Raw genomic sequence first — 18,475 nt, forward strand, 5'->3', positions numbered from 1 at the left:
CTACACTGATTTCTTTACACTAATCCCACAGGTACTGTTCTGCACTGTTCATGGGAAGTATACACATCTTAAATATTCCTATCACCAGAAACCAGAAGGGCGAAGGAGGAGGGATGGGAATAGTTTGAATGCTGATCAGTGGGCAAGGTGAATATAAGCCTTTAACAATAATTTCACTGTGCTTAGAGCCACCTGACAGTTTTGTCAAAACTCTACATTAGACTTAATAATGCACAACTGACCTTCTCCTAATGTCATCCTAGTCAAGTGGTGCCATGATGTAACTAACATAGGAGGCTCTCCTATATCTCCTCTATGTGATAGCATCTAGGTCTGTCTAAAGCCCACATTGGAGGAATCTTTCCATTTATCTTTTCTTATTACTTCAGTTGGAAAAGTGACGTCCTTTCTATCTTAACCAACCCACAGCTTCTTTTTGTATCCTCTGGAAGCATCACGGAGGAGCGAGGCAAACAGTTGAAGATTATCACTGTGAGGGCGCATTAAATACAGGAGCGGTGCACATTTCTGATTAAAATGTGCGCCTGCTGTAAGAACTGATTTCGTCGCTATCACGGAGAAAAACGTTAGAATAAAATAAAAATCCACCATATGTTTCATGTACTCAAACAAGTGTTGCTTAAACGTAAAGTAGGCTATAACAAATTAGCAACGATTTTGCACAGATTACACGCGATAGTGGTCTGTTGCCAAACCGTGCTGACAGGCTGCTTGCATTCCGCAAACAACACACATTACACCATACTATCCGTGGGTTTCCTCATTTAAATACTAATTTCACATAGTCACTTTTGATATTTGAAGATGTTTTAATCGCTGGTGGACAGTTTGATGTACTCCCACACTAGAGCTATCCGTGTAAAATATGTTTGACAACGACAATGTCACTTTTCCACTCACCGTTCACATGCTGCGGGACAGCGGTGCCCAAACACAGGGCGATGGCGAGGAGAAGCGGTCCCATCCTCTCGCAATAGACAGGTCTGACTTCCAAGGTTACGCAGGTGTGGTAAATACAACAGCAACAGCCAAAAGTTCTCCCTCCTTCGCTCTCGCTGGGCTGTGGGTTTGCCCTGGGAGCTGTTGCTCGCTATGTCATCTCAGGTAAAGTCCTCCTCTGTGATAAAGTCGGCAGAGAGACCACCTGGATTTGTTTTCGTGCAGGAACAAGTGGAGGGTGTCCGCCGGGTCCCCCTGTGCTGCTGCCTCCCCGCTCCTACCGCAGTGGTGCGATGTAGAGAGCGGCGTGTGCGCTCAGTGCTGCCGGACAACTGCTGTCAAGCCTGCACGAGCTTCGTATATCCGGTTTTCCGCCAGGCTACCAAAATAAAAGCAGGAAATAAATCAATTAATGTTTGAAATATACTGCTTTGGCTTCCCAATAATGACGATATGTGGTTTAAATCAAATAATATCAAAATGTATTTAAAGCCCAGATATCCCAATATTACAAAACACGTTTGTCTCAGCTGTACAGATTAACAAACATCAAGGCTAGACAGTGTAAAATATAATTAAAATGACTAGAAAAGTATAACAGACAAGACGTTTAACTGCATGTATTGCAATAAAGGATATTAATTATTTGTGCGCAGTCGTGTTTCAGTATATGTTTAATGAATATATTTTTTGGAAAATACTGCTATTTATAAAGCTTTATGGTGAGCAATCTTTTTTTGTAAATACTGCCACTTATAAAGCTATCTGGCGAGGACTAAATAGTTATTTCATTTTTTGAAGTTAAGCTTTTGTTTGAAGGTACAAACACCTAACTTCCTGTCTAGTCGGTGGATTTTGACGCAGCTTCAAGGACAGTCCATTTGTCTCACCGGAGAATGTGCGCTTCACGGTCCGTCACGGTAAACCGACTGGGGCGCTGTATCGCTGATGGAAACACCTCTTCCTGCTCCCTCCCCTACTGAGGAGCACTTCCAAAAAGTCTTCTGGGGTTTGGACTTTAAATTGTGTATAATCAGCCTCCTTTGCCTTTCCTTGAACCTCTTCCTCTCCACTTTGCATGACTTTCCTTTCAAGCCTGAGGAAGTTGGATAGCTTTTTCAAGTACCTCCTCTCTGGAAATCATCAGTAGCCGATGTTGAACATGTATTACCATCCAAAATATTAAATTGGGCCTTTCTGTAATGCAAATTCATTACGTTGTAGGTCACATTAGGACATCTGTCAGTATAACATTGAGTTCCTTAGCATCACATTATTACATTGTCTGTTGTGATGGTTATTGAAACAGATAGTGTCAAAACTTCAACATGCTTTTAATAACTCTGTGAAAGACAGCGGCACCGATGTAGTCATGGTCTACACTTTACCGTTCAGTTAAAAGGTCAACTCAGCATCTCATCTGATAATCTCACTGAAAGGTTAAAACTAATAACCAGCTTTGTGTTTCATCCATCCATCCATTCATTCAGGTACCATTGACAAGGCACTGATGAAACTACAATGTCAACTGCTGTAGATATCTCACCGAGCTGTGGCATTTCCAAAATTAGAGTGTTTAGCACACTGGTGGCACCACACTGATTCAAATGCCTTGTTATTTCTGCCACTGATTGGATTCTGATGAAACTTGAGGTTAAACAAGTCTAACAATAACACCTTGGTGATTTCACACTGATGAACCCATGGTGAGGACTATGATTATGGGTCCTCAGGTGTGCTCCATGTTAATTACTAAACTATATATTTGGCCAAAGTATGAGAGAGTTTTAAGTTTGTATTGTGTTTGTTAATGGTTTCCTCCTGCAAGCCAGGAACATGCAGTTTTGGATAGTAGTCATCAGGTGACATTTACTGAGGCACAGTAATTGGTCATTATGGAGAATGCATCATTTGTAAGGGACATCATGATCCTGTTTAATGCCATACTTCTATTTTTCTACACATTTTAGAGAAAAAATATGCACAACTTAAAAAATAGCGCTCAGGGCCAGACTCAGACTTTAAGCTGATGTCATCACCGAACATCCCATAGTTATCAGTCTGACCTTGAAGTGTTTCCAAGCTCCTCGTCATGAATCATGGAAGATATCAGGTGTCCCATGGTTTAATGTAGACAGAGACCTATAACTGTATGCACTTGGTCAAGAAGACCTATAAATCATCTGCAGTTTCTCCAGTAAAGTCTGCTATCATCTTAATGAGACGCCGTCCTCTATTCCTACAATCACAGCACCTCACATTGTTTCAGTGGTATTACATTTGGTCTGGAGTTAGGATTTTACTATATAAAAAGCTAAATATAATGCTTTTGTATTCTTTGTTTGACTTGGTAGTGTGTTACAACCGTACAACAGACACACACATCCTCATTAGGCTTCAGTTGTACAGTATGTGCCGCAGAGACAGAGAGAAAGAACAAACAACAGAGAGATGATCAGAGAGGATTCACAGAGGCTTGCTAGTAAGTCTGTACACTAAATACATCCCCCTCCACCTCCTCACATTCTTCACCAGTCTTCACACTAACACATATCCATCCTATACTGTAACTGTATTCTGTGCATCCTCCACACTAGTGTATCTAAATCTTGCCAAAGCCAGTCCCTCAAACTCAACTATTGTTGTCTCCTTTGCCCTTGTCGAGAGGCTGAGCTCAGACCAGTGAATCCTGTTCAGCTCACATCCATCCTCATTTAGACCACGGGGACCCATTTAGGACGAGCAACGGGCTGGAAAACACAGTGACCTTCTCATATTTTACTCATTTACTGCGTTTTTGTTTTATTTCAGCCTCTAAAAGAAAGTGCATGTTTTCATTTCTAGAGTTACAGAGTTTGAGAGGAGTGTGTGCCATTTATTTTCCAGCATTAATATGCACCTTGAAGGGCACGTACTTAGAGTGCATCCTTTCATCCAAATGGACAAGGGGGGCTAAAGAACCTTAAGGATGCAGAAGTGTAATAAAAAAACTTAATGGGTAAAGAATCTATGAATTCAGTCTGAGAATGGACCATTGGCATAAGGCTTTATTATCTTTCGTGCCCTCAGCGTTTTCGTAACCACAATTTTAATGAGGTTAACCTCTTTAAAACAGTGGATAAGGGGATAATCACTTTTTCTTCCTTGCCTGTCTGTGTTTCCATCAGTAAGCTCCCTCTCCTTTCTCATTCCCTCTGTCTCTCACAGGGGGGAGAAGAGGTTTTTCATATCCACCCGTTCACTCTCTCATCTCCCATGTCTCCAGGTTCTCGTGCTCTCCTTCCCAATCAGATTGCTTGAGTTGTGTTCAAGGCCTCCCTCTTTCTCTCTGCTCTCGCCACAAAGACAGTCTAACAAAGGCCTAAGGCACAGAAAGAGAACGAGAGACAGCCAAGGGAAAAGAGGTGGTGGTTAGAAGGGGGGCACAGAGCAGGATGGAAACAGCGAGAGAGTAAAGGAGATGGATGAAGAGAGTGGGAGAGACAGAGAGAGCGCGGGGCAGATTGAGACAGTAAGGAAGGCAAGCAACACTAAATTAGATGCTCTTGGAGAAGAGACAGTGAATTAATTCCAAAGAGAATATTGCATTGTATCTTCTTTTCCCTTCCTCTTACAGCGGAGTTATGTGTTCCCACAGCAGGCTTCTATATTCCTCTCGTCCCTCTTCTGTTAGTCCCAGGCTGTTAATACCACTGACACTAGCTCATGCTTTCCCTCTCTTTGTCAGTCTGATTACTATTATACTTTTGTTATGCAGCAAATGAACTGAGTGCTAACAATACAATTGCACCAAAATGAGATTGTGATTGAGCAATGATTGCCATGATGTTCAATATAAAACTACTTTGAGCATTCTGGCACTCTGTCGTTAAAAATCAGGCAAAGTGTAAAAGTGCTAAAAAAGATGAGTATTTCATCTCAATCAATGAATAGAAAAAGAGATAGGGGAAAAACAACTGCCAAGATATTGCATTCACATCAAATGTATTCCTATGTATTTGCACTTTAACAAAGGAACCCATTGCTTTTAGTTTTCCTGAGGGAGAAACCATGATACATTGCCTAACAAGGAGCATTTTCCATAACTCGCCCCCACTGCGTGACGATAATAACGATGATCTGCCACTGTGAACCCACTACCATCTGTTTCCACTGAATACAGCCAGGGCAGCAATCTGTTGGTTGACTGAAACATTGGCCTGAGCCCCCACATTCACAAACTTGCATTTCTTATTTAAACTACAGTTGGAAATCATAATATTTGGCTGGGTTTGCTGAGTAGTCAGATATGGTCCGCTGACGTTCCACTCTACAGCGTTTTTGTCAGTTTGCACTGAATACATAATAGAGCGATATATTGGGTTATACTGAATGATTGACATGGGTTTTCACACTGTCTAAACTTCTCTTCTCATAGCTGTTTAATTAGCTTTTTCAGTCTCACTAAAACATCTCTGTTGTAATTTCACATCTGTCAGAGGAGACTTAATGAGTAGTGTGCAAGTATTCCTATAAATACTTCTTACAGTAAATGGCATACAATCACTCTATCTTAATCTTAAATTCAGGATAGTATCTATCAGTGTCTAACATAAATGTCATTTTAGACAGGCATCAGGATAGCTGAAGAAAAGAAAATATCCAACATTTGGGATGTGAAAACAAATGTTTCAACAATCAAATGTTATTTTTCTAGGCTCAGCAAGGCTCTTTTTCACTTAACTCCACCGTTTACACAAAACAAGAGGACTAAGCAGCGTGTTATTTTCACAGACTCAAATGTCTTGTTGGGCTTTCAACAGTTTTTAATTAAAGGCAGCTTTGTTTATTCAGATCGTCTGGATTCAGTTTGGGTTAAAGTTTATTTAAATGTGTCCCTCGAGAATTGACACTTTCAGATTGTGTTAACATTATGTAAAAGCCGAGATCAAGACCAGTGTTTTAACAGCTTGCAAATTAAAGATGTAGCTGTTTTTTCTCACAAATTGAGCAAATATTTAGTTCACTGTCTGAGGCTTGGGACTTGAGAACAATTTATAGAGATGACACTCAACCCTTCGCTGAGCACTTCAAAGCCTGCTTGTGTGAACACTGCAGTTCTAAACACACAAAGCAGGCAGTAGCGAGAAAACAAATGCATGGTCACACTGAGCAGGGCCGCCCCTGGCCAACTTGTGGCCCCAAGCAAAGTTATATGATGAGGCCCTCTGTGTCGCGAGCGGGGGGTGCTAGTGGCGCGTGTACATTGTAGGTGCGCCGCATTTGCGCTTCAGATGAGGCTCCTTCTGCAAAATGAAGCACCTTCCGCAAAATGAAGCTCCCTCCGCAAGCTGAGGCCCCCTCTGCAAGCTGAGGCCCCCTCCGCAAGCTGAGGCTCCCTCCGCAAGCTGAGGCCCCCTCCGCAAGCTGAGGCCCCACGCAGTCTGCGTGATCGGCCTGTAGGGAGGGGCTACCCTGACACTGAGGATTGTTCTTGATCTTCTTCCTCAAGACCTTTGCAACTTATGTCCCACAGCACAACTCTACATACCAACAGAAGCAAATGTCTTCAAAGGACATTTCTTATGCATAGATCAATATGATGTCCACCTGCATAAAACAGCAGGATTTATTATGGGAGTAGAAGACTTCCCATCCCCCAAAATCTTCAAAGACTTAGGTAAACACATGACACTCAGCACCCAAAACCCCCATTGTTTTTGTGAAGTCGCTCCTCTGCAAAACGCCAACTGAAAGGTATAACATAGGCCAAGAGGAAGACTGATTAAAAGAGTAACCTTGTTTTGTAGGGATCTTGGGTGCGTTCATTACAACTTGTCTGGTTTGCTGTGATTAGCATTTCAATCAATTAACTGATCAAATCAACAGTTGCTCTGCTTTGCATCATTTTAGGCAACAGAAAACAGGGGGAGTGATATATACAAGTGGTAATGTGTTTATTTGATAGGAATTGGTAAATCATGTATGTTCTGTAATCTGTTATAAAATATGAAGAAAACGTTAGAATGACTGGTTACCCTAACCCTTCCTGACCAAAGTGATTAAATGCAGTATTTGTTACAATATCTTCACTGCAATGATGATAAATCGTCTTTGAAGATTTTATTTTCAGCAATAAGCAGCGGTAGCTACCCACTGTTTGCCCCCTGCACAAACCTCAGTCTAGACAAACCTCTTCAAATCTATTCAGCTCCAACCAGAAATATCAGTCAATAGATTCAGTTACAAAGAATTTGGCTTTCATTTGTATTTTCCTAATGTGAGAGTTCCTAGACGTTTGCTGTTAGCCCATGTCTAAAGCACATGAACACTTGGGTGACTCTTTCTCTTTGAAGAGTGAGGGCTCATTTCAAACGGGGCAATAGAATCAATCAAGGGAATCGGTCTATGGTACAATTGCCTGAAAATAAATTGTATCAGTGGTGGTGTGTGAGGGATAAAGACTTTCAGGTAAGGAGACATCGTGCTTCAGTGAACGGCTTATAAAACCATTTACTGAGGCTACTTAAGTCTTATGTTCCAGTGGAGCCATAGAAAGTATTTACTGACACCCACAGGGTCTCAAATGTTATCAAGCCGCACACAAAAGGCATTTAGGAATCGCATAAATGTGTGTTTGTGTGTTTATTGCTTTTGCGTTAGCGTGTCTGTGTGTGGATTATTTGTTTGTCACAGTGTTTGTTTGTAGAGTATTTAAAGTGTCATAAAAAGGACATAATACTAGTCAACTCTATATTCCGTTGTATGGCAGTTTGACTAGAATAATACAATGATTGTTAAATACTGCAAAGGATGCATAAACTAAAGTATTTCACGTACATTGTTAACCACTTAAATCATTATTAAACTATCTATTTAAAATGTATTCACATACATACAGCAATGCCCTCAAGTTTTTTGCAAAGATTAAAAGATTGATTACACTCTCGAAAGCTCAATGCTAAACATGAAGTTATCGCCAGAAGTCCGCTAACGTAACTGAAAACAGGGAAATGGGGGAGGGAGTTCTACATTAATCCACCTTAAACGATGAGTTGTAATTTTGACATGTTAATGTAATAAAATGTATGTGTCAATACAGATTAAATGACCAATATAGTCCTATAAACTTAAAGATGTTGGTAGATTCCAAAGCCATCAACTCTTAAACACACTGTATTGCTGGTAAAGTTCCCCAGAGCTCTTTCCGGAGTACCAGTTTGGTCTGTGGGAATTAAGTCATTAATTTCAAATTATATTTTAAACGTTTGACAAGTTTCTTTGCCTCATAAAGCACTCATGAATCCGTTTTTTTCCCTCTGCACTGCCCAGACACAATGATGATGATACATCTGAGGCCACAGCGTGCAGTCACTCTGTGGGTGGAGAAGAAGAAGACAAAAGAGAGAAACAAGAGGTGACACTTTACACCAAGCTTCTACTTACAGTATAGAGAGCAAACAGTATCGCAGTGTTTACCTATTCCCGTGTGAGAACTCTTTTTTTCCTGAGCTAGTTTATTAAATACCTCCAGGAAGTTGTTGAAAAATGGGTATGACAGCAAATGTCACCAATTACTAAATGCCAGTCTCGCTGTTATTGTAATTGAATTGTTCAATTATTTGCGGGAGGATGTTATGTTTAGATGAGCTTATTCTCTTTGTTTCATTTGAGAAGCTCAAAGTCTATTGTACACTATGTCATTAAATTGCAATACAAAGAGTATATGTCATGGTCAACTTCATAGAAATTAAGCTGTGATTACAGGTGTTTTGAAAAATATATCAGAGAAGACAGAAAAGAAAGGGAACCGTCCAAGGTTATTTCATCTTTTGACGTGCATCCTAAGTAGCTCATTTATAATTGAAACAGGCGTAAGGGTATGTTTGACAATCCAATGTCCTTATATTAGTATTCTACAGAGACAGTCCTTTAACTGATATTGATAGACAACATTGCCCTGAAGACCAGCATCTTCTCTTCATGGTCGACAATCAACCAGAACAGATCCACATTTTATATTGATTTAATTATACTTTGTAATGCTAGCCAAAAAGATAAAAACATTTGGGTTGAAATCAATCAAAAATGCTATTTGCTGACATGATGCACTATGCAGGTTAATTTGTAGAGACTAAGGTAAATGTTAAAGATCAATCCCTGCATCAATATTGACTGCCTTGGCAAAAACTATTAAGTGATCAATAAGTTAAGCGAGGCTGGGAGGGCCACTGACACGACACCACCATTGGTCCCTGGGTTACGATCAATAATTCGACCCTGCTTGCAGATACTGTCTCCCTTTGCTACATGGACTCTTCCACCAACACATGGTCCGAGGCTGAGCACTGCAATATGATAGCTGTCAGGGCATGTTTGCGTCCATTCTCACTCAGCCAGGCATATAACAGTATTGTTTATGCATCCCTGCTGGAATATGTAAATAATTCATAGGGTGTGCTAGGGATTGTCTTGGATGCGCCTGAGTCAGGCAGTGAGAAACTCTGCTAAGCAAAGGAGGATTTTCAATATTCTCATCCCTCTCTTTACAAAGCAGTACACTTGAAATTTTTCCATGGCAATTCAAGAGTCATCTTTGATCAGCATAAGCCCCCAAAAAATGTGTTTCTTCTCCCTTGGAGATCTGGGGAAACAGCTTGGGAATTGAGGACAGTGTGGGGTAATTAGCTCACTGCTGGTAGAACTGGCAGCACGAAATCCGCTCTCCCTATAGCAGATAAGGAGACTTCTGAATATGCTATACATGCAATACAAAGACTATTATTTTGTATACATTTGGATACAGTTCAGTTTGTCTCAGCTCGACACAAAGTGAAATGTCAAAGAAACAGAGGCAAACTTGTTGCAAACATGACGACAAATATAAATACATTTTTTATCATTTTAAAATCACAGGCTTGTTTTGATGTAAGAAGATGTACATGTATTTAAAATGACTTGTCCACACAATGCAAAGATATAAGTTAAGACTCAACTTAATCTGCATGTTCAATATAGGCGACATATTTAAATTAATATCAGCATCCAGACTCTAATCTTATGATTTATTCACACAGAACTACTGTGAATAAAAGTAGGTCCAATTTGGCACAAGAGAAGCTTAAAGCAGCTTAAAAGTCTCTCCAGAGTTCCCATCCCTATATGTAAAGAACATATGTATATTGAGGGTGTGTTTGAGATAAACAGACAAATGCCTTTCAGTTGTTTTGCTCGGCATCTTTACCACAGATGATTACACACATGTGCGTTACAGTTCTTCTCCGGTTGATATTTCGCGAATTTACATATTGTATCTGGCTGTCATCAGTTAGAAAGGTGCAAACACATGCACACACAAACCCAGACAGTACACAAGCAGTGAATCGTTAAAATGTAAGTTATAGGTCAACAAATGATCAGGGTGACAAATAAGGTGCTTTGATCTGAATCTGACGTCAAGAGAACGTCTATCAAGCCCGGATAATAAACTCTGAGTGTCTCAATTATAATGAACATTCCAAGTGTCTAATTAAATGGAATCACTACACAAAAAACAAAGAACATTTTTATGAATTTCTTTCAAGTGCCTCTTCAGTTTTTTGTCTGAGTGGATTAAGTATCCTTTTTCTTTTTGATAGCCACATTAAAACCATAAAACCACTGAGCAGACCAACATAAATGCAAAAAAGAGCCAATGGATTGTAAGGAAAAAATATAATTATATAATAATATAATCCCACGCATATTTTTCATACCAAAATGAAATACAATCCACTATCCTAGCGGGTCTCTGGCAAAGAATGAAGGAGTTTCCCAAACTGTACAAGAGTGCATCTCAGGTTATGTTGATGTTTGAAGATAAAGTCAGAGCTTTTTGGCTGCCTGATGATATTCCTGATGAATAATCAATCTGTGACTTCCTTCTTGGACCACACCTCTAGGCCTAATCCCCAAAAATGAGATAAGATTTTATTTATCTCCGCATGAAACTCATGAACATCTGAAGTCATTTCAGTTAAGCTGCTTGCCAAATTGCAATCATTTTGACTGTGTAATCAGGACGAGCTCCGAGTACAAACAAAGCGAGCGAGGGAATCAACTCTACCACCAAAGTTGTACCTCCAGCTTGATCATGTGTCCCAAAATGTACGCTGGTGAAAGTGGAAAGGCTTCAAAGAGGGCTCTCGGGAGGGGTTTCCACGTATTTAATGTTATTATCCCAAATGGAAAAGTATCCCAAAAAAAGCTAGTATATACAGTTTATCATGTGTTGTGTTCGGGCGGCAGACAGCCTATCCGTTTTTAAGAGTACGCTTAAGACCTTCCTTTTTGATAAAGTTTATAGTGATCAAATAAAATAATCTAATAAGAGTGCATTGACGTAGATACGTTGTGCCTCTTCACCTATACATTTTAGTTCTTACTCTTTCACTTCAATCCTAAAAACGTAGATCTTATATTTAAAACTTTATCCAAAACCTTTCCCCTCTCTGACCTCGTGGTTCTATTAGAGGGTAACAGGTTGCAGAGAAGGCCTAGCCCGGCCGGGGATTGTGGAACGTAGCCACAGACCTACTCCTTACCTCTAACCAATTCAGGTTCCAGTGGGGACCTTTCTCCCTGCGTGTGCCTCTCCACCTCTGTTTCCTACTTCTTACTTGCTACCCTTTTCCCTCAACCTATCCTAAGGGAGTGTATGTATGTAGACACGTTAGTTTAGCTGCTATAGGCTTGGACTGTTGGGGGGGGGGCACCTTACTCCGTCTTTCTGTCTGTTTGTACCTGTGTACTCTCATGTTCCGATTAACCCAGTTTCCCCCAAATCTCTTTTTTGTGTCCATATCTACGCCGGGATCCTGAGTCGAGGCTAATCCTGTTGCTGTGGTCGTGTCTTCCTGGATCCTCTATCCTGACCACTGGATCTGAGTCCTGGACTTCGAGTCGTGGCTGAACCTGTCTCTGCGGTCCTGCCTGACTCTCACCATACTACTTCCCTGATGGCTCCCACAAGATTGCTGACATCCTCGTGGATTCATCTTCTTATTATAGACACATGCATTTCCAAACATTTGGTCTACCTATGTTGTAAATGTATTATATTTTCGGTTTACACAGGGCATCTATTGCACGTCTGTCCGTCCTGGGAGAGGGATCCCTCCTCTGTTGCTCTCCCTGAGGTTTCTCCCATTTTTCCCTTTAAACTGTGGGTTTTCTCTGGAAGTTTTTCCTTGTACGATGTGAGGGTCAAAGGACAGGTCACAGGTGTCGTATTGTCATACTGATATTCTGTACAAACGCTGAAGACCACTGAGACAAATGTAACATTTGTGATATTGGGCTATATAAATAAACATTGATTGATTGATCATGACAATATCGAAAAAAAATGTGTTTATTATTTGGTCGTACAAATTAATTCATAATAAAAAACAAAGATGTGTTGTCAAATGTAATGCAGTTGATTGGACATAGCAATATAAATATTGATATATTGTTCTGCTTTCACGGTGACACAAAAAAGAAGAAAGTCTGAAATTCAATCCACTTTATGTCCTTGCTGGCTTTTACATGTTTTCCTGAAAAGATAGAAAAAGCTCACTAATCACATGTTCAGATGTATTAAAACGAAAGAAAACTAAACAAGATAATAAAGACTAGTGTTTAGAAGCACTCATATACTGTTATGTGGAATGACAAACACGTTGAGAACCAATGACGTGAAAAGAAAAGGAAAAGCGCATTCAACTAAACTACAGAGGCTTCTTCTCTCGCTTGTTTTTCTCATGAAGTTTTGGCAGCGCTCTTGAACACAGACATTAGGGAGTAACTCTTCCCAAATGTTTCCTCTACTATCTGAGGAATTACAGCTGTTATCCATTCAAGTGTGAATCTTCTTGCTCTTGGGATTTTACAAGGTTTTTGATTTTGGTGTCAGATGTGGTGCTGACGTGTGTGTGTGTGTGTGCGTGTGTGCGTGTGCGTGTGGACCTTTTAGACAAGGCGAGGAAGGGTGTGGTCTTGGCACAGCAACATAACCAACATGATCTCACCAGAATGCGTGACTCCACCACGACTCCTTAACACCACATTGCGTGGTGGAGTCACTAACTTTGTTACATTTACGTGTCGGCACCACGCAAACAACCCCAATGTAAAGTGAATGAGGCTCCTTTGTCCAACCTGATCTCACCAGAATGTGTGACACACAATGCACTGTTTTTTGAGAACAAAAATTGGTAACTAATGCACCATAATAAGCCTATATTTTGACGAAAAATACAAATGATTATGAATACAAATAAAATAAAAGAAGCCTCCCGTGAGTTACTACAAGCTATAAAGTAGATTTAAAAAACGTTTTATAGAATACAAAGCTCACTGCAGGACGTTGTAGAAATGCATGTGTGCACCACGACCAAGGTAATTCACTTTACATTGGGGTTGTTTGCGTGGTGCCGACACGTAAATGTAACAAAGTTAGTGACTCCACCACCCAATGTGGTGTTAAGGAGTCGTGGTGGAGTCACGCAATTTGGTGAGATCAGGTTGAACATAACACTCATAAGAGGAATATTTTAAAGGGCGGGAAATTAAAGGGAGGAACAATGGGGATAATTTATCACGAGTTCATACCATATTTTATAATGTAAAAAATGTAAAATAAATCTGGGATAAATTAAAGTACGGTGGCCCTGAAGTGCAAGACACCACAGCATTTCACAAAACGCCGCAGCATTTCACAAACACCACAGCATTTCACAAAACACAACAGCATTTCACAAAACACCACAGCATTTCACAAAACACAACAGCATTTCACAAAACACAACAGCATTTCACAAAACACAACAGCATTTCAGAAACACCACAGCATTTCACATTGGACGGAAAGGGTATTCCTTAGGGAGAACACTTCTTGTTTGTGATTGGACAGAGCCAGCCATAGAAGCACTGCTGTGATTGGTTGTTTTTGCTGCCAATCAAGAAATGACGCTTCGTGATTGGCCCAACACATCAGCCGTTAGCTGTTAGCACACACTCAGCTCACAGCTCCTCATATCTGTTCAGAAACTGGACAAAAGTTCAACATATACAAAACACAGACTGTCTATGTCATGGTGAATACAGTCGCTGCTTTATTTATGTCTGTATGACGTTGTTGTGAGTGTGGACGGAGCAGCTACATGTTAATTTAGCCTGATCGATCCGATTCCGATAGGATTTACATGGAGATACAGCCCGCCCCCTCTCCAGCGTCTTGTTTGAATGACAGGAGTAAACACAGAATTAATGCTTTATTAATTCATGGTTGTTAAGGGGCTTATCTCCATGTAAATACTATGGTAGACCACCCAATATTCGCATCGCTCTAATCGCTCGAGTTTCACCGCGGCTGTCAGCTGTGTTTGCTCCTGTCATTCAAACAAGAGGCGCTGGAGAGGGGGCGGGGCGTATCTCCAAGTAAATCCTATGGGAGATACCAACTACAACAAAATGAACATATTTGACCGTGATTTAATTGTAATACACGTCTCAAAGTGATGCCGAAGTAACTACATACTGATAACGGTTAGTAAAAACCATTAATTAACGCTTTGACAAGTCTGCAGATAAGACGGCAGGCGAAAAGCTTTTAAAATGCGTGTTTTCTGAATGGAATCGGATCCATCAGGCTAAACTAACCTGTAGCTGCTCCGTCCACACTCACAACAACGTCATACAGACATAAATAAAGCAGCGACTGTATTCGCCATGACACAGACAGTCTGTGGTTTGTACATGTTTAACTTTTGTCCAGTTTCTGAACAGATATGAGGAGCTGTGAGCTCTGAGTGTGTGCTAACGGCTGATGTGTTGGGACATATTTCGCTGTCGGGTGTTGACCAATCACGAAGCGTCATTTCTTGACTGGCAGCAAAAACAACCAATCACAGCAGTGCTTCTCTGGCTGGCTCTGTCCAATCACAAACAAGAAGTGTTCTCCCTAAAGGAATACCCTTTCCGTCCAATGTGAAATGCTGTGGTGTTTTCTGAAATGCTGTTGTGTTTTGTGAAATGCTGTAGTGTTTTGTGAAATGCTGTAGTGTTTTGTGTAATGCTGTAGTGTTTGTGAAATGCTGTTGTGTTTTGTGAAATGCTGTGGTGTTTTGTGAAATGCTGTAGTGTTTTGTGAAATGCTGTAGTGTTTTGTGTAATGCTGTAGTGTTTTGTGAAATGCTGTTGTGTTTTGTGAAATGCTGTTGTGTTTTGTGAAATGCTGTAGTGTTTTCTGAAATGCTGTTGTGTTTTGTGAAATGCTGTTGTGTTTTGTGAAATGCTGTAGTGTTTTGTGAAATGCTGTAGTGTTTTGTGTAATGCTGTAGTGTTTTGTGAAATGCTGTTGTGTTTTGTGAAATGCTGTTGTGTTTTGTGAAATGCTGTTGTGTTTTGTGAAATGCTGTGGTGTTTTGTGAAATGCTGTAGTGTTTTGTTAAATGCTGTATTGTTTTGTGTAATGCTGTAGTGTTTTGTGAAATGCTGTTGTGTTTTCTGAAATGCTGTAGTGTATTGCACTTCAGGGCCACCGTATAAAGGACGTTTTAATTAACCGTTTGGACTGCACAACACTGCTTTACTTCAGAGAATCAGTCCTATTCCCAAACGCTTTTTTGTTGTTGTTGAAATATAGAATTCCCAGTTGAACACACAACCAATCACTTTCAACACAACTAGAGTAACCTTTCTGTTTGTTGCCTCTCAACCTCTTTTTGAATGCCCAGTTTTGTCCAATACAAAGCACATTTTTTAAATCTCGCCAATAATCTTGGTTATTATAATCCAGCCTTTCTTTTCTGATGTGTATATTTTAGTTTGACAGATCTTCCGGCTCCACTGCCAACAACACAGTACGCACATATGAACATGTCTCGTCACTTGAGCCCTCTCTCCTTCGTTTCCCGTCAGAGCGTCTGTCACCGTCTTTCTTTCAAGTGTTTTCCTTTTTGCTAGGAATTGTCACCCAGGAGCGATGTCCCTGCATCTGTTGTAGGTCACACAGAACATGAACATGTGGTACTTAAAAAAAAGATGGAATCGTATCAGATATCATCCACCTGTCAGACCTAAGGGTCACACTGAATTCTGTTTATGATGCTTCTTAGGGCAAAATATAGAAAGTTCTATCTTAGATGCATTGAAAGATTAGTGTCAACGGTTCACTTACTCTCTTTAGTTTTTTCTGATGTTTTCCCCATGGCATTGAAAGGAGACAATGAATAATGTATGGGTCCTGCTGCAGTTTAGGCTATTCCCACCTGGTGTATCAGGTGATTTTCTATCAGCGAGTAAAACAAAATATGCTCATTCAAAATGAACCCAAATGTTATTATATGGTTCTGTTGCCTCTTAGCTATATAGTAAATCATTATGTTGATAGAGACTTAATAAAGTAATGCTTTAATTTGGTTTCAGTGTGTTGCTCATAAGTCAACCGTTTTACTTGATATGAGTATTATCGAGTGAACTTGTTTTCGCTAAGTATTTTGTACAAATTAGGTCTGTGTTCTCTCTTTGTTTCTTTGAATGATTGAGCCATCCAGGCTAGAATGTATGCACAGCAATTAAAACACTTTCTAAGCATCACACACAACCAAACAATGGCACAACAATTTCAACAATTAGGTCAAACTAATTTAAAATCTGCAAAAAGCTGTATCAATCCAACATTTATATGAACAAATTAGAGATTTTTTTTGTTGGTGTATGCTGCATGTGAACAGCTTTCAGTGGAATGAATGAGCAGCCATGTTTGAGTACCTCCTTAATTGGATAATACATTATGGTGTCTACTTCAATCCAAACTCACCATCAGATCTGGTAGAATACAGCTTCAAGAATGCTCGTCAAGGAATGAAGTGGCACTCGTGACTGAGTGCCATTTCAAGCCCTGGAAACGGGTGCTTTCCTGTCCACTTCATCTTCAGTATGGGTGGCTCATTTCCAGGGACTCTGCTGCCTGCATAATGTCACATCACCGCAGAGCATGTTGAAATATTCAGCACCCATTTTCTGTCTCCGACACAGATTGATAAGTCTCCAGCAGCAGTCTCATACACGTTGTGCCTCATGGCTCGGTTGTTTCTTTACCTGAGAGTTTTTTAGCTAGACAAATTGGAAAAAGTGGCCAGACAATTCAGGGGTTGGAACCCAGCTTGTTCAGTAATGCATATGCCTCTCAATATTTCTGTTAAAGCACTGTTGAAAGAGATTTTTGTTATTCAATTTCTGTTAAACCAGGTGCCAGTTGTGCCTGTTGGGGCTGTGTGAGCTAGTGATAGAGATAATTTTGGGACTAAATTAAGACTCTTCACTGAGTCTCAGGTTGTGATTTAGTTGAGAAAACTAGACAGTTTGTAGGCAGTTCACACCAGATAAGTAAAAACATTTGCATAAACTTAATTTGAATGTAAACAATGCCATAGCATATGGATCAGTATAAGTACAATACAAGTTTAAAGGAGTATGACAAAGTGAAAGGAACGTTTATGTTGAAATGATAAAAAGCCTTTAACAAGATCTTATGGTGAAATTCTAAAAACAGAGACATTTCTTGTACATGTTCATTAAAGTTGTTTGAACTTCTAAGCACTACCAATGTTAGTTTTGTTTTGAAGATCCCTCTTATAGAGCTGGAAGCTTGAGAAATACTTAATATTTGTACGAAATGTATCTCCATTTTAAGATACTGAAGGAATGTAGAATTATTTTAAATTATTTCAAAATATTGTATAGCCTTATATTCAAGTCTGAGTGCATTGTTGTAAGCAAGGTCATCTCATGATTTATACCTAGACCAACAGCATATAGGGTACATAGTAAAGCCAGACGAAGGTGTTTCATGGTTTAATCTAATCTTTAAAGAATGTTGGTATTCTTAATCTCCAAATATAGGAAAAAACTGAGCCTTAACACAAAGCATGATTTTGTTCATATTTAAATAAGCAACCTATGGTGATCCACATTTGGTTCAGAGTTGTGCAGTAATCTCAGAAGCCACCAATGGTCCATGATATTTAGAGGACATAGTGTTATCTCTACATTTGGCATGCTCCAGGATACTTTTGCAGTATTCCTCTGCATAATATCTGTGGGGGTTGTTGAGGGACTCCAGAGGGAACGCTCTGTGTCTCTGACAGAAACTCAAATCCTGCTCTGCAGAATGCTTACAATCACTACAATTTCATTTGGATGCATGGCTTATCCTGATTGTGTTGCAATAAGGGAGGCTGAACACATTATAATTTAACATATGGTTCGGCTCTGTGTTGGGATTTGGGGATTATTTGCAATTCTTGACGCATTTTAGATTGCTTGGTCATGATTACAGCAAAATCACTTGAGCTAGTGTTATTCTATGGAGAGAGATATATCAGAGTGTTGTCACTCACAACGTGGGTGCTGTGAAAACTGAAATATTTTTCACATTGTAAATTCTAATTATTTAAATGTATACCATCATTTGCTTTCCTTTCAATGCATGTCCTAACAAGATTAAAGA

General features: G+C 39.9%; 1 protein-coding gene across 2 annotated transcripts in view; it reads right to left on the reverse strand.

Annotated features, from left to right (window-relative positions):
- LOC117549697 (EGF-like repeat and discoidin I-like domain-containing protein 3) overlaps window positions 1-1,289 on the reverse strand; it is a 113,988-nt gene extending 112,699 nt beyond the window's left edge. For both annotated transcript variants that reach the window (XM_034221781.1, XM_034221780.1), the window contains exon 1: window positions 922-1,289. In XM_034221781.1, coding sequence (XP_034077672.1) covers window positions 922-985 — 64 coding nt within the window. In that variant the 5' untranslated portion in view covers window positions 986-1,289. The remainder of the gene's footprint in view (window positions 1-921) is intronic.
- Between the last annotated feature and the right edge of the window lie 17,186 nt (window positions 1,290-18,475).

This window comes from Gymnodraco acuticeps, unplaced genomic scaffold, assembly GCF_902827175.1.
Source record: "Gymnodraco acuticeps unplaced genomic scaffold, fGymAcu1.1, whole genome shotgun sequence".
Classification (NCBI taxonomy): domain Eukaryota; kingdom Metazoa; phylum Chordata; class Actinopteri; order Perciformes; family Bathydraconidae; genus Gymnodraco; species Gymnodraco acuticeps.